The 27,723-nt window shown below is 35.8% G+C and overlaps 1 protein-coding gene across 2 annotated transcripts in view; it reads left to right on the top strand.

Moving 5' to 3' along the window:
- LOC149557009 (uncharacterized) overlaps window positions 1–27,079 on the top strand; it is a 72,357-nt gene extending 45,278 nt beyond the window's left edge. For both annotated transcript variants that reach the window (XM_089831662.1, XM_089831663.1), the window contains exons 5-6: window positions 24,388–25,932; window positions 26,651–27,079. In XM_089831662.1, the coding sequence (XP_089687788.1) occupies window positions 24,388–25,932; window positions 26,651–26,725 (1,620 nt within the window). In that variant the 3' untranslated portion in view covers window positions 26,726–27,079. The remainder of the gene's footprint in view (window positions 1–24,387; window positions 25,933–26,650) is intronic.
- Window positions 27,080–27,723: the final 644 nt, after the last annotated feature.

Below are 27,723 nucleotides of genomic sequence, written 5' to 3'. Positions count from 1 at the left end.
GAAGTAGACACATAGCCAGATTAAGAAGGCACCTAAGCACTTCAACCAGATAGCCATTCAGCTCAAGCATGCATCCAAGTAGCTCAAGCAGCTCAACCAGACAGTCAACCAACTCAAGCACGCAACCAAGCAGATCAAGAAGCTCAAGCAGACAACTGGGCAGCTCAGTCCAATTTTCTATTACTTTGAGTAATCCTCTAGGATTTCGTCAACCTTTGACATCTATGGCACCATATTCAATTCATTGAACAATGTCTCAAGATGGCTGGAAAAGCTAACCAATGGATATATTTGAGGATTGTGGTCAGTGATGGGTGTGGGGGCACACTTCTAGCACACCGCCAAATTAAGGTTTTTGAAACTCATGTTTCTTTGTGTAATGTCACCAATTGAGACTTTATTGTATTTTGTCCTAGAACTCCCAAATATGATATGGAGTATATTTAGGAATATGAATTACCAACTGTATATCTTGATTTAGAGCTTGCAACTAGATTATTAATCAACATGAAAGATGAATAACCATATAACCAGCAATGTTATAAAGAGAATTCTAATAATAATTATAATTTACATAATGTGCATGTGGGATTCAACAATGCTTTTTCTCTAAGTTGTCGATTTGGGTGTGGATATAGATGCGGATGCAAGAATCGGTTGTGCATGTGTAGATTTTTTTTTCGGGGATGCAGATGCATTTATATATATATGCAAAGAAATGTAAGGAATATACAAAAAATAAAATCTTTTGATAGTATGATACTTCATCAATACCATTGATCAAGATATTTGATAGTTCACACATATTCTAATTGAAATTTAAATAACTAATAACTGAATATTCAATAAGCCATTTCATATACGTCTATGTTCACCATTCCAATGCAAATCAGAAAATCATTACAATTTATCAAAATATAGTTTATGATTCAATGTTCATCATTTCAAATCAAAATCATATGGATTTGCAAAAAATCCTCATCATCTTGAACTCCTCCAAGTGCTGCAAGTTCAAGATCATTTGAACCGAAATTGGTTCCACTTGTGCTAGATGCACCATGTGTCATGATGTTATTAGCATCATCATCTATGATTGCAGTAAGATCTTGAATCGTTGTATTTAAGTTCGCACATTTAGGTTCTTCCCAAAGCTTGGCTGCTCCTTCCTTGTAGTGATCCTCCTTATGTGACAAAAAATGCAAGCTGGTATGAATGTAAACCAAGTCTTCAGCTTTTTTTGAGCCCAACTGGGTACGCTTCACTAAGTGGATAAAGGAGTATGTACTCCAATTCTGTTCAGCAGCAATAGAACTTGCAACCTAGACAATGTTCACAAAATTAAAGTAAAACATAAAAATGAAAAGCAATTTAAAGAATTGTGGAAAACAAGCGGTTAATACAAATAAAAATAAAAATAAAAACCTTGGTGAGAGGATCTTGATTTCAAGAGGTTGTAGCTGCTTAAATGGTTGACCATAGAGATACCACTATGTGATAATTCCCATGTCATTTTGATCTTCATTGCAGTAGGACTGAGTTTTGCTCCCGAAGCAAATAAGCCAAATTCCCTAACGTTTTGTGCATGTAATCATCTTGGAAGAGTCTTGCTAAAGCTTTGTAGCACCCACTAGCAACTTCTTATCCACATATGGTGCCACTCTATTTGGCATAGCAAGTACTTCCTTGCTATAGTACCTTGGAGATAAGGCATATACAAGGAGGTGCAATGGGGTAGTCATCATTTCCCAACGACGATGAATGATTGTTTCCAATTGATTACATAAGGCTTCACATTGTGTGGGGTTATTCTCATGTGTTTGTATAGAAAGTTTTACATTCTCTACCATTGTTTCCATGACAGCATAGACATCCCCCTAACAAGGTTGATCTCTATTAGCAAAGCAAAGCATAGTCATGATAGGGTACATGAAATCTAATACAAACTGCACACGAGCCCACCAATTGTCATCGAAGATCAATGCCTCGACCTTTTGGGCCCTCTTTGAATTCAAAGCCTTACATATACCCCATTGGCTAGACCTAACCATTTCGCTTAGTCCTCCTTGCACCTTGACAAGTTGTCTCATAATAATAGTATGATACGCGAATCGGGTTTTAGCCACCTAAGCAAGCTAATAGCAATATGCCAACAAATATTAAACAAGGTTGTACACAATTTGATAATTCAACATGATATTTAATTTATTCAAATTAAATAAATAAATTAAATTTAATAATTACAATTTACCTTCAACAACTCCAATTTGGAGGATAATCCGAATATCGATTGTGACATGTGGTTGTTTGTCACAAACAATTGTATCTCCTCCCCTCTTGGTAAATTTGCTTCACCCAATCTATTTGAGTGCTTATTTATTACATGATGAAGTTTAGGGAGTGTAGGGTGCATGGTGTCCAAAAAATATGGTATACTGACCCTTAACCCATTTGAGTAGGAGAATCTCATCTAGGAAGAAGAGGAAGAAGATGGAGATTGAATCTGAACAAGACATTGATTTTGAAGAGGAGCAGGAAGAGGGTATTGAGAAGAAAAGTGTCTCTGGCAAGGTCTCTGGAAACAAGGGAAAGAATATGGTAAGGGATTCTGTTCTTTCTGATGATGAACTCCTAATTAAGAGGATGGAGAGAAAAAAGAAAAATGTGTTGGCTCAAGATCTAGATGCAGATATAGATTTAAGGAGGCTGAATTTGATAGGAACAAACAAAGAGGGAATGAGGATTACCTGGTGTATAACAGGGATGAGGATGAGCAGAGGTTTTTGAAGGGAATCTTTGGTAACCTAGGGCTTATGAAGAAGGATATTAGCAATCTGAAGCAACAGATGCAGGACATCTCGAGAGATTTTGATCAGCTCAGTAGGACAGCTAGGGAAGAGAGAACTTTGCAAAGGTCAGCATATTGACAGACTCTTTGAGGTTATTAGCAATGCTGAAGAGATAAAGAATTTGATGAAACGTGTTCCACCACTTGAAGCTAGGAACAAAAATTTGGATTAGCTGAACAAAGACTTTCACAAAAGATTGGATGGTTTGAACAACAGAGTGGGTAATTTGGAGAATACAATGAAGAAATTGGTTGATCAGAATTGCACTATCTTGAAGACAGTCGCTGACAACTTTAACACCTTGTTGAACAAGCTTGAACAAGGTAAAGGCCAAGGCTCTAAGGATATGAAAGAGGAGCAGGGTCCTAGCAAGCATACAAGGGCTAATTCCAAGAAGAGTGAGGTTGTGGAAGCAAAAGAGTTGGATGATATTAAAGCCTCTGCAGAAAACATGAACATCTTGGTAGACCAAGCAATGGATCTTCTGAAGACTTTGTAGCTGTCTTGATGCTGTCTTTTTGCTTTACTTTTGCTATCTTTTATGCATAGTTGCTTCCTAGCCTCTTATTTGAAGTTGGTTTAGCCTGCTCTATTTTAGGTTTTGAGGCTTTGTTTCATTTGAGGATTTTGGTCTTGTTTCTGATACTTTGTACAAGGTTTTGGGTCCTTTAAAACCCGTTTTTACGTAATCAAAACAAAAGCACCTGCACTACAATTTTTGGCATTGTCTGTGATCACTTGGACTACATTCTCACTACCCACCATTTTTATGGCCTTAATGAGAATTGCGAAAATGATCAGTGAACCTTTTGCTTCCCCTTCACAATCAATTGTCTTAAAAAACATTGTCCCTTCGGGTACACTGCAATCACATTAATCAATGGCCATACTTTTTTATCTTTTCATCCATCATAAATAATAGAAACACTTGAAGCTTTCCAGGAATTTCTAACTGGTTCAATAACTCTCTCTACACAAGTCTTCTCTTTTTGGAGTAGAGTAGTACACACCTTTTCATACTCGAGACTTGTGTAATCAATTGATGCTTTATTGATGGCTGCCACAATTTCCGTTCAATATGGTGATCTCATTGAGTTGAAAGGAAGACCAATGACATAGAAGCAACTTGCAATGGCTTGATCAACAAGCTCTCTTATCTCCATTTTAAAAGCGGTGTCCAGTGGACCTCTTTTGCAGGCAGTAATTTCCACTTCTTCCTCTTATCTTTCTTTCTCGGTATAGGTACTTGTAGGAATTGATGTTTGGAGGATATAGTTGGTTTAGTGGGTAATTGCAATGTTTTCTTTTCAGATGGAGGTTGATAAAAATGTCTTTTTTGATCTTTTAACCAAATTATCAATACTTCTTATTCTTTTACATATGGAGTTGTTTGTGCATTAGATATCCCCTTCTCATTTGTGCCTTTGTACATTGCGAATCCTTTACCAACAGGGCCCATAAAATGAAGTTTGACCTAGGAATATGATCTATTGAATGGTTTGCCTTTGCCACTTTTACAATAATTATAGTTCCAAATATATGGGTCACGTCCTGCAACCCGTGATACTCTTGTGGCATATCTCCATAAAGGAGATCCTGTTGGCATAACTAATGCAAATGTCTTGAAGCACATGTTTAATGATGATTGAATCAATTATAGTGTAGTCATTGATGCCAACTTTCAACTTGATAGTTGGTGATGATTTGTTTATTGGAAAGTCAAGTTACTTACTATGTAGGTAACAAATCAATTGTGTGGTTGACTTGTGTGATGAGTTAGAGTGCCCGATTCGTATGGGAGAATCTCAAATGTGTCTAGTTTTTGTATATGTAATTTCATGTATTGCGTATCAGTATTGAGTGGGTTATGATTGATTGAAGTAAGACAATTTAATCAGGTTGATCAATTTATGATAGACAACGAATGATTTGATTGACTTATCAAATTTGTGTTGTTTCAAGAGATGAAATCCATGATTATGATGTTCACTAAGTTGTTGGATCATAGTAAGATTTGTGTTTGAACTGGTTCGAAGGAAGACATGCTTTGGATCAATTGCAGAGAGTTCAGGAAGGAAAATGAAGAACAGGTTGAATGTTTGTGTTTGATTTTGAACTGATAACATGTAGGCCCTTTATGGTAGATCTTTCACAGTGGTGAGTTGGTTGATGATGTGGCAATGACATGGAAATAATAAGTTTTGATGGATAGGTTATATATTGGTGATTGTTATGGAATTTCTTGGAAGTGTGTATATTCTTTAGAAAAAGTGAGTAGGCCAAATGTTCTATGTTAGATCTATTCATGATTGTGTAATATGTTTTGGTCAATGTAGATACCTAATGTTGAGAAGTATATGTATATGGAAGAATGTTATTTTGCAAGTGTCAGTGGAAGTGTTTGTGATCGACAAAGGTTGTGCGATCAATCTGGTAGCTGAATGCCTGCTAGTAGATGCAGATGGTGAACTAACAAGGATTTGTTCAAGTAGTATTGAAGTGCTATTAATAAGATCATTCTACTTGGTTAATCCTAACAATTTGTCAAGTTAAAAGCCTTTGACAAGGTCACTTTTAATAGGGTGAGTAGGATTTGAAGTTAATTCCTTTAATAGGGTGGCTCATTCATTTGAGTTAGAAAATACTTTAACAAGGTTACTTCGAATAGAGTAATGATCTTAACAGGTCTGAGGCAAATCCCTTAACTAGGTGACTCCCTGTAGTGTCTGCTCTTAATTGGGAATTATTGCAAGCTTCTAATAGGGCCAAGTTTTTAGCAAGGCACATTTTAGAAGAGTGCAAAATACTTGTGGGTATCAATTACTGTCATGGATTTTCCCTATGACCAAGGGTTTCCATGATAATATCTTGGTGTTATTGTTTTGTGTGGATGCTTTTATGAGGTTTTTTTATGTTTACTTTCACAAGTTAACATGGAATGAATGGATGAATGATTAAATGTTAGACTTGGTATTGGTAATTAGTTCTGTAAAGTTTTGATTAAAGTTTGAAGTTAGTGGATTAATGATTCACCCCCCCAGAGTAATCTTGGACCTTGAATATATTAATAGATCCTACATTGGTTTTGAAACTATCATCTCCTTGAAACTATCATGGCGGCCATTCTTCCACAATACAGTCCAATTTCCTGCTCTAATAAGAATTAAATAAATATAAATTAGAAAAAAACTATGAACATCAAGTATAGAAGTGCAAAAAAATGATATAAAATAATAAAGTTGATAGCAAAACTTGTTTCTTTATTTCTTAAAAAAATCTTGAAAATTTTCTTTTCAAACTTGAAAAACTTCATCAAAATCTAAAAAAAAGTCATTAAAGAACTCAAGAATAGGATCAAATGCTTACCTTAGATCATAGATGCTTAAAACTCATTTGTGGAAGCTATATCTTACTCCATGGATGACGCTCTTCAAAATAATCAATCACCCTGCATTCAAAATGGCAAAATGGAGACTAAATTAGAAGAGAACCTAGTTGCAAACAATGAGATGCAAAGTGACGGAGTGACCTCTTGTAAGGCCATTTTAGGGTTTAGGAGGGAAAAAAAAGAAAAAAAAATGTAAAAAGCACATTTTTAATGTGCTTTTAAGTGATTTTGGGTTGAAAAAGTGCCTTTTTAGACGCTGGGCACTTGGAAGCCTTGTGGATGCACTTCAAGCGCATTCTCAGGCATTCGGGAGCTTAGGATGTGCTTTCGGGAGGCATCTACAAGGCTTCCATGCTTCTGCTTCCAATGCCAGACAAGATGCATTGGTATCCTAGCTTTTTCTAACAACCTATCCTCATTATGAGTCCCTTGGAAACAACATTTTAAAACACCTTGAGCTTATTCCTTTCCATCAAGCCCATGAGCACGAAATGACACTTGCTATATGGCCTCTTGGCTCCACTTGGGCATGCTCTACTTGAATGGAACTTATATGCTAGTTACATCCTTTCTTATGTGTTCCTTCCTATCCTTCTTAATCTAAGTGAATGGATGCTCTCGTAGAGGCCTTGGATTTGGATCCAGATGCGTTTGGAGGTGGATTTTGATTTAGTGCGTGGGGATGCTCATAGGGAGTTTTACAGCTCCCTGTGAATGCACATCCAAGTGCATCCAGAGGGAGTGGTATAGTTCCTTGTGATCATCATCACCGAGCATCACAAAGCAGTATATCAATCTCTTAGGGAGCAGCAAGCAGAAATCTAGCTTTCTTTCACCATTATTTAATACCCATATCCCACTAATCACATGGCTTAATTAGCAGAATCAAATAAAGATTCCAGTAATCACTTTGCTAAATCCAATGATTTATTTGTTTATAAATATCAAATTTCTTTATTTGATTTACAAAAAAGGCACGTAAAACCAGTACTGTTAGCTAGCAATCCTAAGTGCATTAAGTAGTAATTGTACAAAAAGTAAGATGGTGCGCTTATATTAATGTTGTCACAGTTTTCAAAATCTTGGTCATTTGCATTGTAGTAGCAGCTCTTGATATGATGATAGCACAATCCTAAGCATAACTGAACGTAACATCCTCAAAGTGAAGATCAATCGCTGGCACGACTCAATAATCAATCAGCCAAGGAATGGCTCTACTGTCACTGGCTGGAATAATGATACCCACACTTAATTTCCAAGTGTCAAAGGCAACTCCTCGAGAACAAAAATCAATTCTTCTTACTGTGCTCAACCAAACATCATCTAGGAGTGTGCCAATGCCTGATTCCCACCTAAAGGGGAGTAAGGTCTCATGGATATGAAGAAAGATCATCATAGGTGCATAAACTATCATATCTATCGAGCACAAACTGATGTTACAAATTAGAATAGCATTCGTCTAACTTAAGCTCTCCCTCCAAAAAATGCAACTGGTATGCCCCATGTCAAAAGAAGATTGAATCTCAACACTGTACCTACCTCCAACAAAAAGTGGATGAACCCCAACTTCCCAAATCCGCCAACCAGCTTCTGTCCTCAATAGCACTGTAATGAGTAGTATAATAAGAAAACGACCATTAAGCACCAATGTGAGGGCTTCAACCAAATGGTACAAACATGGGATACTGCTACTATCTATATGCTCCATGATGTTTCTTTCATATACTACATATCCTCTCCAAATGTGATGAAGAAATGATGTTGTAATGAAACCAAATATGGTGGCAAAATTGTAAACCATTTTGAAAACTCCCCCCATGAGCTGTCACACTTCCCTTCTTAGGGTCGCCAACTATCAATCCTTTTCTTGAAGAACTCAGATCTGGGAAATGCTCTCTAATACCATCATCTTCACGTGAAATGGTTGCTATCCCATGATGATACATGAAAATATGACTGCTGTTGCAAGAATAATAATTGTTGTCAACCTTGTGTGTCATGCGTAGCAGCAATGGAATCACAAAGTGGCTGTTAAAGGAAAGAACAACACCTTCATGTCTGAAATTTTGATCCGTATTCATCCAAAGATCATTCCTATGACTTCAATTATAGCTGTCAATCCTTGTTGGAAATCACAAGGACACCCTACCAACAATAGTCTCCAACATATTTAGAAAACAAAAACATATCAGCTCTCCAAGTGCCATAAAAAACAAAACATCATAACCCCAAGTGTCATGAAAAGAAAAACATCATACTCAACGTTGGTGTTGCTGTCCTTGTTGGAAGTCTCATGTAGCCCATCTATGAAATCATTAATAATCTTCCTTACTGCTTTCATCAGAGTATCCCTTGATAACTTCATGACCAACAAGATCGGGCAGCCCTACATCATCAAAGTAGTACTGATGTGTAGCTAGGTCGGATCCTTTCTAGGGCCTACCTAGTACACCTAATGGCTAATTGGCCTGTCGGCCTTAGCCATGCTGCTAATGAACTTTGTCATTTCAATCCTTAATTGGGTCTGGCACTATTTGGGTGATTCATGTAACTTGCAATTATTATATTGGGCAAGCCCTATATGAATGCAGCTTGTAATTGAAAGGTCTGATCCAAATTTTGGCACCAAAACTACAAGGCTGACTGGAGGTTTATAAAGAGGCATTGATTCATGTATGCATAAGGCCATTCTTACATCAATAAAATTCTGCGATGTAAAGAATATGTGGTGTTCTTGGGGGTGATGATAAGAGCTTATCATCTATGGTTGGGAAGGCAACATATCTGATGGTTTGCCTGTGGTTAACAAGCACTACCATAAAATTAAGAGGTATGAGGTAGAAAACCATGGAATAGGGCTGGAATATCTTTACCCTCATGCTTACCTTTGTACATGAAACCATAGTCCATCTGAAACTCAAGCATATGCCACGCAAAATCGAATACCTTAATGACAACATACCTAGAATCATAGTCCAGCTGTAACTCCATACTTCCATGTACATACCAATCACCATAAAATGCCTTCATGACAAATTTAGCAAGATCTGAAATTGGGGTGTGTCTCAACACATGTCAACTCCTCAAGCTCTTCAAGGATGGGTAAACGAACAACCAAACCTGAATCACACGTCTCTATCTTCGTATGCATGCATATCTCTGTTAGCTAGTCCACCAAATGTGTTCTCAACTATTTCACCTATAACCATGATCGGAGCCTTCAAGGGGCTGTTTAGAAGAGGTAACTCATGGTTCCCATAATGTTAACATTGATCAACATCAAGCCGTGAGTCATACTCCAACCCATGTTTGAGATCCCATAACTTGTTATTTCTGACAATTCCAATTCTACAACTAGGAGCTATTCCGTTTCACAACTCAAAAAGTGGATTGTCAATTACGTTCTCAACACCCATATCAAAAAAGGGTTATCAATGAATACTATAAACTGCTTTGTTAAAGAAATGGACTGCTGCTATGATGAATACCCAGATCAAAACTATCATACCTGTCATCAATAATCCCTAGGCTGTCTCAAACCTTTTGTGCTTCCCCATTATCATTATCAACGATTCAACATTATACTGTGGTTCCCAATCCTTAAACCAGTGCTCAAAGTCAAGTCCATGCAAAGATAGATCAGATTTGTTCTCACGAATAAAATCCACCCCATCATTGTAATGAGATATAGAATCATACTTGTTTGTTGTTTCAAAAATCTTTATCCCCTTTCCCTTCAACTAGCTCATCTTTTGAAGGCGAATTGACAAATTTTTTAATCTACATCAACCTTTGTACCAGTGTCAACAATTTCACTGAAAGGCTGTAAGGGTGTACTAAAGGCTCTTGTTGTTTTCTTCATGCAAGTACCATGGATATCTGCACGTGTGACCGAAGTAATATCCTGTGACTTTGTCTCACATCGATTGTTTTTCAGTCTTGTTCATGTCTTAATATATCCTTTAATATCTGGGTCTTTCACCATCTTAGAAAGTTCTTGTATCAACTAATGTACAGACTTATCACCTGTAGTCATCTTGTAATGTTTGATATGCAACTGATAAAGAAACAAGTGATCCCTCACCATCAAGATAGAAGGAAACTCTGCTGTGATAGTGAATGTGATTTCTATTGTGACCTGCTGTTTAGACCTGCCACAAGGGAACTGGAAATTTCTGCTCTTAAAATGCTGATTTTAAGACCTGTTCCACCCAAAAGCCACGCCAATCTGATTTCTGTTGCTGAACCCTAGCAGGTGTGACTAGCTCCAAAATGCCCTGAACTTGATAAATAACAGAGCAATTCTCTGATCTGTAATCTGGAGATGTCTCTCCTCTGATTCAGCCTGTTACTTATAATAAAATCTCACTTATTGCTGATAATTGAGGAAACCAATTCAATGAAAATCCTTAGATGATGTTTCACCCCCGTAGGTCTTCGATCTACTGAGAATTCTTGTTCTGAGATGACCAAAATAGCTGGAAACCCCTTCAGAGATCTCTCCACAACATTGCTAGTGTAAAAGATGATTTTAGAATATTAAAAATGACTCTCCAACTTCTTTTTATTCATTTTCATTTTCCCCTCCAAGTGCAATTTCGAATTAGGGTTTTTTTATTCACCCTTCTAATCATAAAATAATGTTTATTTTATTTAGTCCCACTCCTAGGTATTAAATTTCATGAGTTGATCATATCCATGGCTTGAACTTTCCTTTTTAAGTTATAAATTATGTGCCTAGGGAGTGTCAAGCCAAGAACTTATTATAATATACTACTAAGTTACCCAGTTCTCCCGTCTACCCTTTGAACCAAGTGAATTTCTAACTGGTCCTTGGTCGTGATCCTGGTTCCCACTTGGGTTCCACTTGGGTTCAAACCCAGGCAGGCTGGTTCCTCCAGGCTGAACCAGGCAGATCCAGGCAGAGTGAGTGCGAACCAGGTACAGTTCCACTGAAAAACATTTCTATAATTTAGTGCAAAAAAACAATTATTTTAGAATTTGAATACTTTAACATTACAAAATAAAATTTTCTGAAGTTTAGATATTTATTACATAAAATTAAACTAGTCCTCAAGATTTCTTCCAGTGAAATTTTTATATCCAGTTGTTGATGATGACCCCTCTCTGATTAATTGGAAGCTTTGTATAGTGATAAATCATATTTTAAACATCAAACAATATCTTCGATAAGTGAAGGGAGTTGCAAACTACTTATATATATTTTTTAAAGTAGGAAATTAATTACAAACAAACAAGCTCTCTGTACAATGTAAAAGTAATAAGCATTTCATAACTTGGAAAGCAGAAATGTTATTAGAGCAGCTGATCCCATTGACATTGGCATGGTTTGTGAATCAACTAATGCCTTTGATGAAGAAGAAGAAGAAGAAGAAGAAGAAGTAGATTTAGATGATTGAAACTTAGTATAGTTCTGATCGTTGAAAGTCAACACAATGATACTTGAACTCTATATTATTTTAATATTTTGGTGTTGATAATAGATATGATGCTATGTGATGGAACTCTAAAATTTTGGCAAATTTTAGAGTCCCAAACACCATGTCATGAGGATAATTTTCAGATCTAACCCACTACTTATATTCAAACAATATACTTCAAGATACTATAAGTCATGATGAGGAGAATGCCACAGTGGATTACTGGGACGACTGCAACACTTGATGCCTTATGTATCACATGTAGTTGGGAGAGAATCTGAGGCAGCAATTTCTCATCATGAAGTTGAAGGACAAAAATAAGCAGTGAAGCATTGGACATTGATATGGCTTGCCATCAAGTTAATATGAACATAAAACATGGACCTGAAGTATGCAGATAAGGAAAGCATATGAAGTCAGCAATCATTGAACATTGATAAGAGTTATGATTTCAGCAGGCATGATCTCGCAGCTATTATATATGCTTCTTGCTCATAAGATCAAGTAAAAGCAATGCATTCAATCTGTATAATAAAAGGTTACAGCTTTCCTTGGAGGACTTGATCGCTGTGATTTATATCATGATATTCCAGAGCACCATTTATTTCAGAATTTGGTGGACTAAAGAGAACCTACAGCATATGATGTTCTGACGTATTTTGAGGGGTATTGGATGAAGGCAGCAAGATGCTGTGGTCTTGGGAAATTAAAACAATGGAGTGGAGATTCTCTTCTGAAGTTAGATCAACTTCCAAACATTATAAACATGAGCATAAGAACACCCCTCAATTATATACAATCATGAAATTATTTGCGACAGAGGCTGAACCAGGAAGTCAGAATTTGAAATGATTGTTTTACTATACTACATATGGAGTTGTCAAAAAGCAATGCAGTGGCAGTCGTATATATATGGCCACAGTCCTATGTGACTGCTTGTGTTATTTCATGCATAACAGGTGGACTGAAGATGATGACCATGAGAGATATACAAAACAATCAGTCCAATAAAGAAACACACACATCAAATGTCATTCTCAAGGTCTTTGATTATAAAGAAAAAAACTGAACAACTAGCATATCTGCAGAGGAAAATATAGACATGAATTGAAAGGCAGTCTCATACAAATTATTATTGTAACTCTGCAAACTCTTGTCTGAATATCACCATATGTCTACACAGTACAGGGAATGAGGGAGGAAGAATCGTCATTGAATGGAGACCTAAATACACTTCAGATTATTTGATGATTTTGATATGCTAGGCATTAAAGGATGAGGACACTTGATCTTATTTCGCGCAGTTAGTAGAGATGGCTGAGAAGTTGATATCTATTAGGAAGGCTTATGTGGATGGCACACTTTGAGAGCAGATGCAAGTAAGAGGATAACCTAACAAAGATCTATTTCAGCAACCATTCAACAAACCTCAGGGAAGTTCTCTTACGAGTATTCTGAGCTCACTTATGGAAAAGACTGGAGCTTCTACTACAACATCCTTACTCTCTGTCCCACCTATTAATGAGTACCTTTCAAAAGCTGCACTATCAGAAGCACAGGATGCTCAAGATCCCATTGGAACTCAATTTAATTCATAAATTCTCAGGGTTCGTCATGAATCTGTTCTCAATGCATTATATAATGATTTGCCAAGACAGTACACATCATGTGGGATGTGCTTCAGATATCAAGAAGAGCACAGCCATCACATGGATTGGCATGTGTCTAGAAACAGAACCATTTCAAAGAGCCACACGCAAAAGTCTCTGCAATCCACATCTCGTAAATGGTTTATGAGCGCTACAAAATGGCTCAACGAGACAGACAATTCAGCAGCTGAGGCTGTTCCTGTCTTTTCTCCTATGGAAATGATTTTGGATAATAAAGACGATGAGGTATTTGCCAAGGTTGCATGGGTACGTGGGTACGGGAACGGGAACGGGTACGGGAGCGGGTACGGGTATGCATATTTTTCAAAATAGGGGACGGGGGTACGTGTGTAAGCCTAATTTTTTCTATATAATTAATATTTTATAGAAAATATAAAAATCAAAATATCTGTCATGAGTCATGACATTGAGCATTCAAAACAAGAAATTTGAAAATATAAGCCATAAGTCAAATATATATATATATATATATGCTATTGCTGAATGTTTAAAGTATTTTTCATAATTGGGGATGGAGGTACTTGGGTATGTCAAACTTAAAAATTACACTTTTATATTTATAAAAAATCTGATTTTATGAGTCATGACGATGGTTTTTCAAAACAAAAACAGTGATAAAGTTTGCAAATGTAATGTACTGTTTTCAGTTTCAGATTTGCTATATGTTTGAAATAATAATACATGATAAATGCTTAGATGCATAACAAAGAAGGCAGACTTTAAACATGAACAAGAAGATCCTAAACCATATGACAATGACATATTGCAAATGATAAACTTTTAACTTGAACAGTGATAAAGTTTATTGTTAATGAGTATCAAAGTTTCAAACTGATTTGGTATTGAATTAAGTTTGATAAACAACAAGCTAATACAAAAACAAAAAACCAAAAAAAAAAATCAGAATCTTAATCAAGGTCCTTAGCTATGATGCTCTCCACCGAGTACCCGGTACGTGGGATACGTGTACCTGGTACTTAGGTACGTGGGTACGAGTACCAGGGGTGTGGGTACCCATGCAACCTTGGTATTTGCAGTTCCTGTAGATGATGATCAGAGTGTTTGTGTACTTTGTGGAGAACTATTTGAATTCTTCTACAGTGATGAGACAGATGAGTGGATGTATAAGGGGACAGTTTACATGAATGTCCCTGGTGGAAGCACAGAAGGCATGGGCAGGTCTCCACTGGGTCCTATCGTACATGCTAAGTGCAGGTCAAAATTTGCAGGAGTTAATTTTGCAGATTCTAAAGAGAGATGAATTCCCACTTGGCAATAAGAACCAGGAAGGATGTTTGAGCGTGAGTGCATATCGTGCCTGACCAAGGAAGGATGTTTGAGCGTGAGTAATAGCGAACAGGGAATGGAAATATACGTATTCGTTGAGTGCCCTTCGAACGCCTTCTTGTCATGAATAATACATGTCATGCGATTATGTTACAAAAATGCTACTGGGAGTTTTGGACGCTGAATATTTTTGTCGGACGCCTACAAAATAAAGTGATATACGAAAGGCAAAATATGTAATAAGATGATACGAAAAGAATTAAAGTCATTAAAAATCTCGTTTAAAGCTACCATCTTGTTAAAAGGAAATTACTTTTGAAAAGGTGCGATTATTATAAAAGGGATGAATTATAATTTCGAAAGATATGATCCGTTATTCTAAAACGACATCACATTTGGAAGAGATATATATTAAGGTTTAAAATTATTTGGAAGGGGGGAGATATATCCGAACATACATCCATTCAGATATTTAGAAGAAGCATTTTATATTTTATTTATTGTACGGAGGAATAAGGAGTTCATTATGATTTTGTAATATAAATTCCATTATTTTATTTTAATAATAAAATAAAATGTGTTTTGTTTATTTTTAAAAGGTGTGGAGATTTAAGCTACAGGTGAATCGTCCTTCGTAATTATATTTTAGAATTCTGTATATGATTTTGATATCAGATAAGTGGACATGGTCAATTAGCATTTTAGATTTGATCATCATAGGTGTCGTGAAATATTAAATTGTTTCTGCACCTTTGTCCAGTTTGTCTCCTTCTCAGCGGAGTTAAGTTCAATTTGGACTAATTTAAGATTGCATTATAATTGGTCTGTCGCATCTGGATTATTGAAATTGTTGGCAGTATAAGTGCATTGAACATTATGAAGTTGTACGTGAAAGTTCACTGAAGTTGACTCTATCGCCTGGATTAACAAAGCACTGGTCTTTTGTTATTAAAGTCAGAAAATTTATATATTCCTTCTGCAAGCATCAAATTCATTATTAACAAACTTTATACAAAACATTCAATTATCAAGTATTTAGCATCCAATTTCATTTTGATTGAGTTCGAGGACCTTGCCAGTCGAACAACTCCAGAAGTTTAGATTCGGTATAGAAAAGCCTTGAACCGGACAGTCAGCGTTTGAGGTAAAGGTTTAACCGCCTGGGTGTAGTGGAGCCGGAAGTGCAGGGGAATCGAGAAGTATTCGCGTTCGTTGGCCAAAACTGATTGAGAAGTCCTATTGGAGAAGTGGCAGGCTCTTAGATTTCCAATCTGCGGTTTTGGGAACCAACACTATGATTACAAGTTTATGGTGTTTTTGTTGTTTTTTATGATACTATGTGACATTCCAAGCTTAATGTATTCTTCTAGGCTGCATACACGTGTGTCTATATATATATATATAAATTTTTTACATTGTACTAACGAACCCAGATGAGCACAAACCCCATTTCAAAAATTTGTCGTACCAGAGAACCGGTTCTTCAAACCCGAACTTGAACCCAAACTCGAACCAGTAACTTAGATAATATATTATTATATTCTAAAGTGATTATAATAATCTCTTTTTATTATTTTTTAATTAAACGAAATATAGGAAATAATTAAATTATTCCCCAAATTATTTGTAGCTCATCCATCTAAACTTTGATTCAAATTCTGTTTGATGCCTCATGTCCATAGATGATGTCTGACCACTTAGAGCTAACTAACAGTCCCTTCTAAAACTTAGGAATGCTCTGTAAAAATGGGAACTATGCTAAAAGTGTCTAGGATGGACCCGAAGGTCCTCTGGTGTGCCTCTGCTGACTCCCAGTTCATCCCTTAAAAATAGGGATTCCTCGTAAAATGTAGAGCTTGCCTAGACTGGTCAAACCAGTGCTTTTGAAAGGGTTCCCTATCTCATTGGCCTACAAACCCCACTAGTAGGTCAATCCTGCTAGCTGGTACCGACACTAAAGGAGGTGTAAAAATGGGGATATTACAAACTCCAATTCCATTTGGAAATCCTGATTGTATTGCCCAAGAGAATGTAGGCACCAACCCATAAGAAATTTCAATCCAGTCCATTGAGCACCAACTCAGCAGGAGATACCCATCTCTTTGAATGAAAGGCACTAACCTTTCAATTTCACAAAAGAGAAGGCACCGACCTTTAGAATGCACTATTATAAAATATTTGGAGCTGCTCTTGAATTGCCTTAAGTAACTTCTCACAATGTCCAAAAATATGCCAAAAAATTTGTTTTCAATTCTTCAAAATGTCCTCACTCAGATCTGCAATAAAATCTTCAATGAGTACTATCATTGTGAAACATATCTTTGCAAAAACTCTCTTATTTCTGTGTCAAAATGTCTGATTTTATTTCATACATTTTCTCTAAACTATATTTGTTTTTTTCTCATAAATCTGCCCTTGTTTTTCTACAGATCCGCTCTTAAAATAGGAATAATATTCAGTGAATTTATTGTTAAAATGACTGTGAAAGATGTCTTAATTTTACCTCCCAAATTGCCCCTTTATGAGTAGTTATGTCTTCTCAATGAGGTTGGACAAGTAGTATTTTTTTTTTTGTGCTATGCCAAGGTGGTCACGCTGAAAATGTTTTTTTTTTCAGTTTAAAAAAGCTAAAAGTATTCTAAATGAGGTTGGCTTCAAGAGTGTGGGTTCCTCAAGATAATTAGTTTTTTTTTTATATTTAAAATTAAAAAGATGTTCAGTCCTGAAGAAAAGAAAATTCGCTTTAGTTTATTAGTATTAAGCTGGATGCTGCTGCTTATTTAATCATCTCTGCTCCTTATTTGCTCTTTAATTCCTGCTTCTAATAATGATATAAATACGTCCTTTGACAACAATGACAATATTGCAAGGAAAGTAATAATCAGTCATTACCATAGCATGATGATGATCTTGAGCTGTATTCCTCTATATTGTATAGTTGTACCCAATTACATTCACCAATCTCAAAGACTTGTTTAATATGACCTTTTCATCCTAGTTGCCAAGACTTGGAGTCATTTTGGTGCATTGTGAATGGACAACTAGAGGCAAAAGTAGAGTTAGGGGTTCAACCGCATCTAGGTGGGTGTCATCGCATACCCCTCAAATGTTGGGATCAATCTCATGAACCAATGTCATCTTGTTGCATCCAAACCTTATACAGAATGACATATGGTCTTAGTACTCCAATAGGGCATATGCGGCCTTATCACACTTTCCTTAATGTTGGGATCAACCTCTTGAACCATTGTCACCCTACCGCATCAAGGCCTTATACAAGATGACATATAGTCCCAGTACTCCAACAGGACAATTATGGCCCAATATCACTTATCTTGATTAATGCGTTAACCTTAGTTATTGGATTCGTGCCTTAGAGGCTAGATTCGGGTTCAGATCTTGTTTTACACAGTGGATTCGTCCGGATTCGTGGCCCATGAATCTGGACAAATCCACTATGTAAAACAAGGATTCTGCCCTGATCTGCACGAATCCAGGCATGAATCCTCAAAAATCCAGCACGAATCCTCAAGGATTGACGGTTTTAAGTGGGTCTCAAATCATTTAATATGACTTTTTTAAATATATATTTTGCTTTCTAATCCTAAAATGACCCTTTTATATTATATATACTAAAAATTGAAAGAAATATACATAGTTCTAAAACTACACACACACACACACACACACACACTCACGAATCCTAATTGGAAAAAAAATCGTGAATCCACAGATCCGATTCACTTGCCCGAATCAGATTTGTATCCTGCATTGGTAACTAAGGTAATTAATGTTTCCACTTGTTTAAAAACTCACATGTAGAGCCAACCTACTTAGGGCTCTAGTATCTACTACATAGGATCCTTTGATGACCACTTTTGGGTCGCAACACCTATGGTGAGACACTCACCTAGGCCTCTACCTTACTCAAAAATCCAAAACCAAAATCATAGAAAATTAAGGCCACAACATACTTAGGGTCCCAAACCCCTAGTTTAAACAAAACCTTAACACATTATATAAGCATCACAATGCATAAACAATGAAAAAGGAACAAAGACTATAAGCATATGTCTTTACAAGTATTTTCAATGCTAAACATAAATGGTATACATCATATAACAATTTGACATGCCTCTAGCATGTTAAACAAGTAGGAGGTCAAACTAGTTAAAGAGCTCCAAATCAAGCATATATAATCCCAAAGCATATAATAGAAACATGTATCATGCACAAGAAACCATGGATAAGAACACATGAAAGATATCACAATACAATATTCCATGACTCGAGTTACCAACAACTCTCTAACAAAAAATAATATATCTCCAAAAACTAGTGGCTATTTACCATAGGAAAATACATAGCAATTTTCCAAATAGAAACTCAAAACATGTAAATAACTCTAGGAATTAAATATACAATTATAGTACATCAAGAGAACATATAAATAGTTCTTTATTTAGTCTGAAATAATACATTTAATAATTTCAATCCATATCTCAAGTCGTATGAAGATTCAACGGAAGTGGGAGCAAGGAGACAAATAGAGTAAAATAAATCCACTTGAGATGCATGACTCAAACCCTCTCCACTCTCACAATATCCATGGAATAAAAATAAATCAAACGGTAATAGATCCTATCTCAACCCTTTAAATTCTCATATATAAATCTCTCTTCCAAAAAGGAAAGAAACTTATAAATCCTTAAGAATTATACTCACAAACTCTCCTTCACATATCATTAATTTTTCTCTATAAAAATATTCATAAATAGTGGAACCAATCTCTCTTCTCCTTTCAACCATCCTCCCTCTTCACATTTACATTGTACTATTACAATAATAGATAGTTTCTATTATCTTTGTTTAGTATCTAATGCGTATCTATTATAATCTTCTATAAATATTAGAATGTTTCTAATATTTAGTTTTCTGTTTCTAGAATAGAATGTTTCTATTCTTTATGATTGTTTCCTAAAGAATCATCATTCAACCTTTTGTATAAATTGATTTCTCGGTCTTAACAAACAAATATTTTCCAATTACTTCGTAATATGGTATCAGAGTCAATACTCTAAATTTTTTTGAAAATAATTATAATTTCTTGGTTGAAATTATATGCCTTTTATTTTTGAAATTATTTACATGCATATTTGCTTCCAACACTCTCTATAATCCGACTAGGGTTTCCGTTCAGAGAGATTTGAATCCGCTGACTTTTGATTCTTGGTGGGTTTGTCGAGAGCTCAATTGAGTCGGGTCAGATTTTTCTGGGTGCCTCAATTTTCGAGCTAGCCAATCTAAAAACTGACAGCATCTTCTTTTTGGGTTTTCTGAGCTGTCTTTTGGGTCACCCTTCAAATTATTTGAGTCTCTACTGTTTGAGGGTTGCATGTACTTGCATGTATTTTGCATGTGTTGCTTTACCATGCAAAGTCTTGTATTTTTTCTCCCTTCAAAATTCTGATGGGTTTTCATAATTTTTTTCCTCATTTTTTTTTCCCCTGATGGGTTTCTATAAATTTTTCCTTAAAATTTTCTAATTCTGTAATTCGCAAAGTTGTGCGGGATTCCTTTGTGGGTTTGTAATTTTTCCTCAAAAATTATCTGTTAGGTTTTACCATTTTTCCTAATAAAAAATTTAGCTTTGTAATGTTAGGTTTTGACTGTTTTTTCACATCAAAAATCATGTTGGGTTTTGATTGATTTTTCACCACAAAGATCATGTTGGGTTTTGATTGTTTATTCACCTCAAAAATCAAGTTGGGTTTTGATTGATTTTTCACCACAAAAATCATGTTGGGTTTTGATTGATTTTTCACCTCAAAAATCATGGCTTTTTGTAGTTTGTTTTGGAGCATTATGCTCCTCTGCGAAGTTTTGGAGCATTATCCAAAGTACCATCAGCAGTCTTCTCGGTAGACATCCTTTGCTCCAGATTTAGAAGGCTCCCGGAAGAAAAACATTCAGTGTAACTATTGCCACAAGTTTGGGCACATGAAGGTTGAATGTCAGAAGTGCTAAGCTGCCCTATCTAAGCAATTTGGTTCGTAGCTCACAACGAACAATGTGAAACACTTTGAGTAGACAGAATCTGCCTTTTACGCTTATTGATAGCCCCGTGCTCTGGATAGATTAACTATTAAGGAAGGGTATCACGATAATAGATAGTTTCTATTATCATTGTTTAGTATCTAATGGTTATCTATTGTAATCTTTTGTAAATATTAAAATCTATCTAATATTTAGTTTTTTGTTTCTAGAATAGAATGTTTCTATTCTTTACAATTGTTTCCTAAGGAAAGATCGTTCAGCCTCTTGTATAAATTGATCTCTCGGTGTCTGTTAATAACAAACAAATATTTTCCAATTTTTGTAATAATTACACCACATATATATGTTCTTGAATAGATTTCATATCCCTTTAGGGGAAAATACGCCACCATTATAAATAAAAATAATTCCAAAATCTGAAATTGTCTTTAGTTTATGTAATCAACTACCAAATTACAAGTTGTTTAGGCATATTAGGGTTTTAGGGGTATATAATGAATAAATGGTCTAAAAATGATGCAAATGCCCTCTCTCGTGCTTTATAAACCATTTTTTTATGCATGTCATTGTATTTATGTTTTGATCTCATATACTTCCACATGGGTAACACATATTACCTTTTTCTCTTGAATGCATGTTATAGCTCCTTTTATAAATACTTATGCTTTTTATTTTATCTCTTTTAATTTTTTTCTTTTTATTTACTATAAGATCTCTCTTTATATCTAAGTGTATAAATAAATTACTCACAAACAATTTATAATATACATTATATTTAAATACATTAACAATGTAACGATGCATATTTATATAAATATAAATATACCAAAAAAATATCATAGACAATTTTATATGAAAATACAATTATCTAGATCATGAACACATAATTCTCAACAGTAGAATCCACCGATCAAACCATCAAAAGAAATGATAAAAACATAATCCCTGAACTAGGTGACCAACTTCCTATTAGATCTCTAAGGATATAAAGATGCCTATATGGATCATGGTTCCATCTCCTTTTTAACAACAATTGGTTCAAGGATTTTGAGACACGCTCTGACCTATGTAGCTAGTGGAGTCCATGCCTGGTACCTACACACACCTGCATCACTAGTCAACAAGATACAATACACATAAATAGTGATAGACGATGAAGGAATGTGACATCGTGTAGATCTCCTGATGAAGTGACAACGACTGCCTCCCCTCATCCAGAGGGCACACCAAGCATAGTAAACACACACACACACACCAGAGGGCACACCAAGTAGAGTAAACATGCACACACACGCATGCACACACACACACACACAAGGCACCATGGGTTAGCTAGGTTAGCTTAAAAACAACTAATAACCAAAACATTATAACCAAGGTATTGAAAGAACAAATAATGAACATATAAAGCATGATACAATTCAACCATATACCTGATCTTCTAAAGACATTATATAGAACACGATCAAGTGTCTAATGCAAAGAAATATCTAACGTTGTAAGCAAGAAAGGATGTGTACGATAACTATAAGTATAAACATATTATAACATAAGAACCTAGTTGATTACCAGTTTTTGAGTAGATAGGTACCATTCTTTTGTGTTAAGAATGTACGATGTTATCTTATAGTTTTACCTATGCATGAATTTGTAAAGTTAGAAATCAAGGAGTACCATATGTAACCTTATCTCCCAATCTAGTCCAAGTGCACTTATACTACCTTTAAAACCCTACTAATATTTGCTATGATAAGAGGGGTATTACACATTGCTAAGGCCAAGTATTCATTCTATGGCATATATGACACTTCTGAGAAGTTTTAGGCCCCAATTCAGGCCCAATTTTAAAAACAATATGGATGCTGTACTTGGCCACAAACTGTTCATCAGTTCACTGTTCAATTTTTCTAATCCAAAAAACACATCTTAGCCTAGGGCTTAAAGGAATTTTCCATTTTTATAACTAATGCAAGATCAAAATCTGAAGGCCTCAATGTACCTTGCTTATATTTCTTTTGTAACCTGTAGAGCAAATTTATTTTTAAATTACTAATGCATAACTGATGAGTAACAGGTACATAGCTGCTTAGTTCAAGAAGATGACATAAAATTGATGTTTGAATGATACTGTATCAAAGCATGGTTGATGTATCCCTGCAAAATTGTTTTTTCTTTTGCACAGCTGACATTTTCTGGTTAAATAATCTGTTTTAAAACAACTGACTTATTTCTGTATAGAAAAGTTGCATTGATACACATATGGTTAGGGATATGGCCATTTTTAAAAGATTTTCAAAATGGATAGGGTTGGATACAACATTAATAAAAAGCACATGCACATATATTTGACACAATTTTCTAGATTATTAGAGGAGATTCTCATCTCTTCAAAAGCAATAGATACACATAGATGCTATATAAATAATTATAAGTTTATTTTACGCTTTAAAAAATGCAAAAATAGTAGCTGCATTGATAGGTAACCAAACAAATGGATTGGTGAAATAGAAAAACATTTCATTTGGTTGAGATTTTGTTTATGCCATTTTAAAAAAAAATTGGAGGAATGAAATCTTTCTTAAATTAAGTTTGGGATGATTTATGTCAAATATTTCAAAAATCAAACACAGTATTCGACACAGTTAGAAATCAAGGTTTTTTTAGATATGCATGGTGCGGTATCAGACGTGTATTTGGGCTGTATCTGTTACGTATCCAAATCAGATTAAGGGATATTCGTGCCTGTAGAGGGACAGAAGAGCATCCGGCTACTCTGCTGTTAAGTGATAAATTCTAGCACATCTATATAAAATATCAATGCTTAGCACAAAGCTGCCTCCTCTAGTTTATATAATACCAATATTTGTCATCATTTTTGTTGGCCCTTTTGTAGTGGTTGACAATACATAGGTCTCCTGGCCAAACTTCACTCAAGGTGTGTTAAACTGCTTTTCATTCACATCAGCTCTGTGCTTCATACAGTTGTCTCTCTCCTCACAATGACTATTTCTGCTTGTACTTAGATATTATGGCTTAGGGTTTAATCACTTTTGCTTTACCCTTCACTTGTTTTTAAGTATTTGTTTCCGGATTTGATTGTGTTTTAGTTTTTTCATAAACGTGTATGATCACATTTCATGAGATCCAGAAACAGCTACTTAAAAATTTCTGTGGATTGTGGAAATCTGATATCATTGACCCTCGTTTTTTAATCTTTGCTTTAGATCTTAATATTCAAAGTGCAATTTTCTAATTGAATGGACTTTCAAGTTGCATTGACATGCTTTGATCATTTGTAAACTTCAACTATAATTCTTTCTCTTTCTTTCTTATGATATAGTTTAATTGGTAAACCTCTTAAAGATTGTGCTGCATGCTTTCTTTGACACACTTCTTGTGAAAGCTGTCATGCTTCCACACCTCAAAATCTCTAGCTCTAACCTGCCACATATTACTTGTTTGATAGAGGGTTTCTATGCCATATTCTTATCTTTGGGGTGATGATATATTTGATCAAAACTTTGTGACCTGCTGTTTTTGGCTTCGTGCTAGGTCTTTCCTTCTTCCATGCTTACTCTCTTGAACCAAATTATCGTTAGGCTTGTTTAATGTGTCTGATTAGCATAGTTTTCATGTTGTAAGACTCTACAGTTGAGCTCAATGTAACTTATTTCTGGCCTGGCTAATTCTGTAAGCAGAAATATAGGCTATATTTGAAAAGATTAAGTGGAGTGGCACAACAACAAAGTGGAATGAACCCTTCTTTTGGGAGTCCTACAGAAACCAGTGTCGGTCCAATGGGTTTGCTTGGAAGGCTTGATCTCCAAAGGCTTGCAGCTTCTGGTCAAATGTCACCTCAAGCACTGGTGGCATTGCCTGCTGAACTTTTAGGACGTGGAAATGTGACCGATGGGTTAGGAATGTCGAATGTTGATCAATCATTACTCTGGCAAGCAGCACTACATGGTGCAAATTCTAATTCTGTGAATAGAGTAAGATTTGGTCAGTCGTTGATTAATGGTCAAGGAAACCCACTTCAGGGATTGCCTAGTGGTTTAGAATTAAAGCAATATGCTCATCTGCAGCAGCATATTCCTTCCTTTGGAAACATGCGGTCAACTATGAATGATTCACCCTCAGGATTTCCCATGATACAGCAGCAACTCAGTACAACTGTGGGATTTGGTGCTGCAGACCAAGCGAACGGGATAAACAATATAGCATTGAATTCTCAAAACAATGCTGTGGTGATGCAGTTGATACAGCAGCAGCAGCAACATGTACAGCAGCAACAACAACAGTTGCAAACACCACTGGCACAAAAGCAACCTGGGGGGCAACTTCAAGGTGCTCAGCTTGTGAGTGGACAAAATCTGGATATGCCGTTGCCCAATCTTGTTGGAGCCCAAGTTGCTCCAAATGAAAATAGAGGGATGACAAATACTATATCGTCTCTGGGCAATAGCAGTAGCAGCCTTGGCAATAACATTGCTTTGGGTTCAGGGCAATCAAAGCATAGCCTTGGCAATAACATTGCTTTGGGTTCAGGGCAATCAAAGCATATGCCAACCATGGAATATGGTTTGGATGTGTCTGACTCTAGTGCATCAGACGTAATTGGTAGAATGCACACTGTAGAGTACAAAAGCAAGAACGTTCCTGTGCTTAAACAAAATGATTATTCGATCCCCAATGCTACAATTGCTGTCTCTATGACATCTGTTGCCACTGAAAGTGGATTGAACATTTCAGGAATTAAGAGGCTTGGTGACATGAATGCCATAGTTAGTTCGTCATTAACTGGTTCTGCAATTAATTTTGGTTCATCAAATGAAATTGGACAGAACTCTGGTCAAAGTGGGAGGAAAGGTTGGCAAATGCAAAATGTATCTATTAACCCAGATTTGAGTCAAACGGCTAATGCTGTCTTGGGTCCACATCATGACCAGGCTCCTCATGGAAGCCAGGATTTGACTGCTCCTGTCATGCATGATTCAGGACAGGTTAGAAGTTTTGGATTTGTTGGGAAAAGTCAGAGTCTTCCAAGCAGATTGGCCCCAAATGTTGGGTATCCTAGGATTTTCAATCACACAAAAAATCAGAGTGAGCTGTTAGGGACTGATACTGGGTTGCGAGTGAAGGCTGAAGATATATCAGAATTTTCTCTGAATTCAAAAAACTCGAGCAGCATGCATTCTGAGCAGTATTCTTCGGATGATTACATGAGCATCTTCTTCAGACAGGTGTGCACATTGTTTTTAAGATTTTTATTTGTATCATGAAATTTAAAATTAATTCTCAAGTTGCATTACTGATGGCAAATTTCTATATGTTGAGCTTCTTTTAGGCTTTAGCCATCCACACACGTCTAATTTATGTAGCAATATTACTCTATGATATTGGTATTCATTTTATATGCCATACTTTCAATGAATATGCTGACACTCTTCATGATACACACACATGTGATCTTCTTTAAAAGGATCCACATTTGCATGGTGAAATGATGGCTGCTTTTTTTATGTAAGGATTTTATTCACACACTCATTGCAGATACCTACATATATATAGAAAGGATGGTTTCAGTCCAAGACAGAGTCTTGACGTTGCATGAGTTTACCACATGCTTCACATGGGATCTTGTGAAATAGGACAATAGTTGCTTTTTGTTAATAGATTGAATTTGTCTGAAGGCTATTGGAGACACTTTTTGTGGTTATTCCATATATGTACTCATGATTTTACTGACAGAAAGTGGTTTGTGTGGAAGGTTTAGACGTACTTAATCACTAACAATGATGCATAATGAGATAATAAACATGGTCCCGTTATATATGGATAGGGCTAGTACTTAAATCTATCAATATTTGGTATTTTGTCATTGATGAAAGCTTGTTTTATCTTCTGTTTGTCGGATTATTGTACTGATAATTCTAGGGGTTGGACTATGTAAATGCACAGCAACAGGAAGGTCTGGGTCTGGCAGATGGTGATTTCAATTTGGATGGGTATCAGTTGGATAACATCCCATGCTAAATGAAAATATTTGTATATTACTTTTTTTGAAAGGTGGTCTTCTCCTCATCAGTCAGAACAGTACATAGCTCAATGGTTTCCGCCACATGAGAAGATTGTCTTATCATCATTAATCTTTTATATACGCACAATGAAGAAGTGCGTTTTTGGATCTGGGTGGACCAGCTGGAAAAGCTTCTTTCCAGATGTAGATGTATACTTGTATCATAGTGCCTTGCTTCTTGCCTGGGTGGGTCAAACTTTACTGACATGCATTCTCTTCACTTTTTAAGATTAAATTCCACAAGTCTGCCTTATTAATATGACATTTGGATTAAATGGATTGAATAAAGGAACTAATTGTTGCCAAGACTATACTGTATGTATTCCATCTAATTAAGTGCTTTTAGCAGGAAATTATTCCTAGCTCCATTTCGAAGAAAATTCTTGTTACGTTTCTTTTTAACATTAATTAGTAGCTGGAGGAACTGATATGTTGACTTTAGACTCTCTGCATCTGTGGTGGACATCAAGTTCCTACAACAGGAAATTTGCCTCAATGCAAAAGTTGGACATCCTCTACGTAAGTATGGGTAAGTAGAATTATTCAGTAGGGAAGCATCCGGCTTCCAGGTAAAACCAGGTATTAGGTACATCTCAGGAATTTGTTACTTTCAATGTAGGCGAAACATCCAGCAACTTTTTTTAAAGCTTTTAACATCTCTTCTGTAAATTATAGGTCTTGGTTTTCCAAATAGAGGCATTTGTAATATGTAATCACCAAGACTTACTATTGTATTATTCTCCCGTCTCTAGTTTTGTTTTTTCACCTGTACACATTAGTGTGTTTCTGCAAGCGGGTTGTCTGAGCTGGAAAATAGCACGGCAAGAGCAGCAACTGTTGGTTGTTATATCAACTTGACCTCCATTAAAAATTTAAATGAAAACATCCCTGTGCTCTATATGTTGGATTCTATGTGATTCTTTTCATGGGTTTTCCCTGATCGTTTAGGTTTGCT

This window comes from Cupressus sempervirens, chromosome 5 (genome assembly GCF_028749045.1).
Source record: "Cupressus sempervirens isolate cs-2001-9-10 chromosome 5, ASM2874904v1, whole genome shotgun sequence".
Lineage (NCBI taxonomy): Eukaryota > Viridiplantae > Streptophyta > Pinopsida > Cupressales > Cupressaceae > Cupressus > Cupressus sempervirens.
Note: the sequence above shows the minus strand (reverse complement) of the source record. Positions and strands in the feature narration are given on the sequence as shown.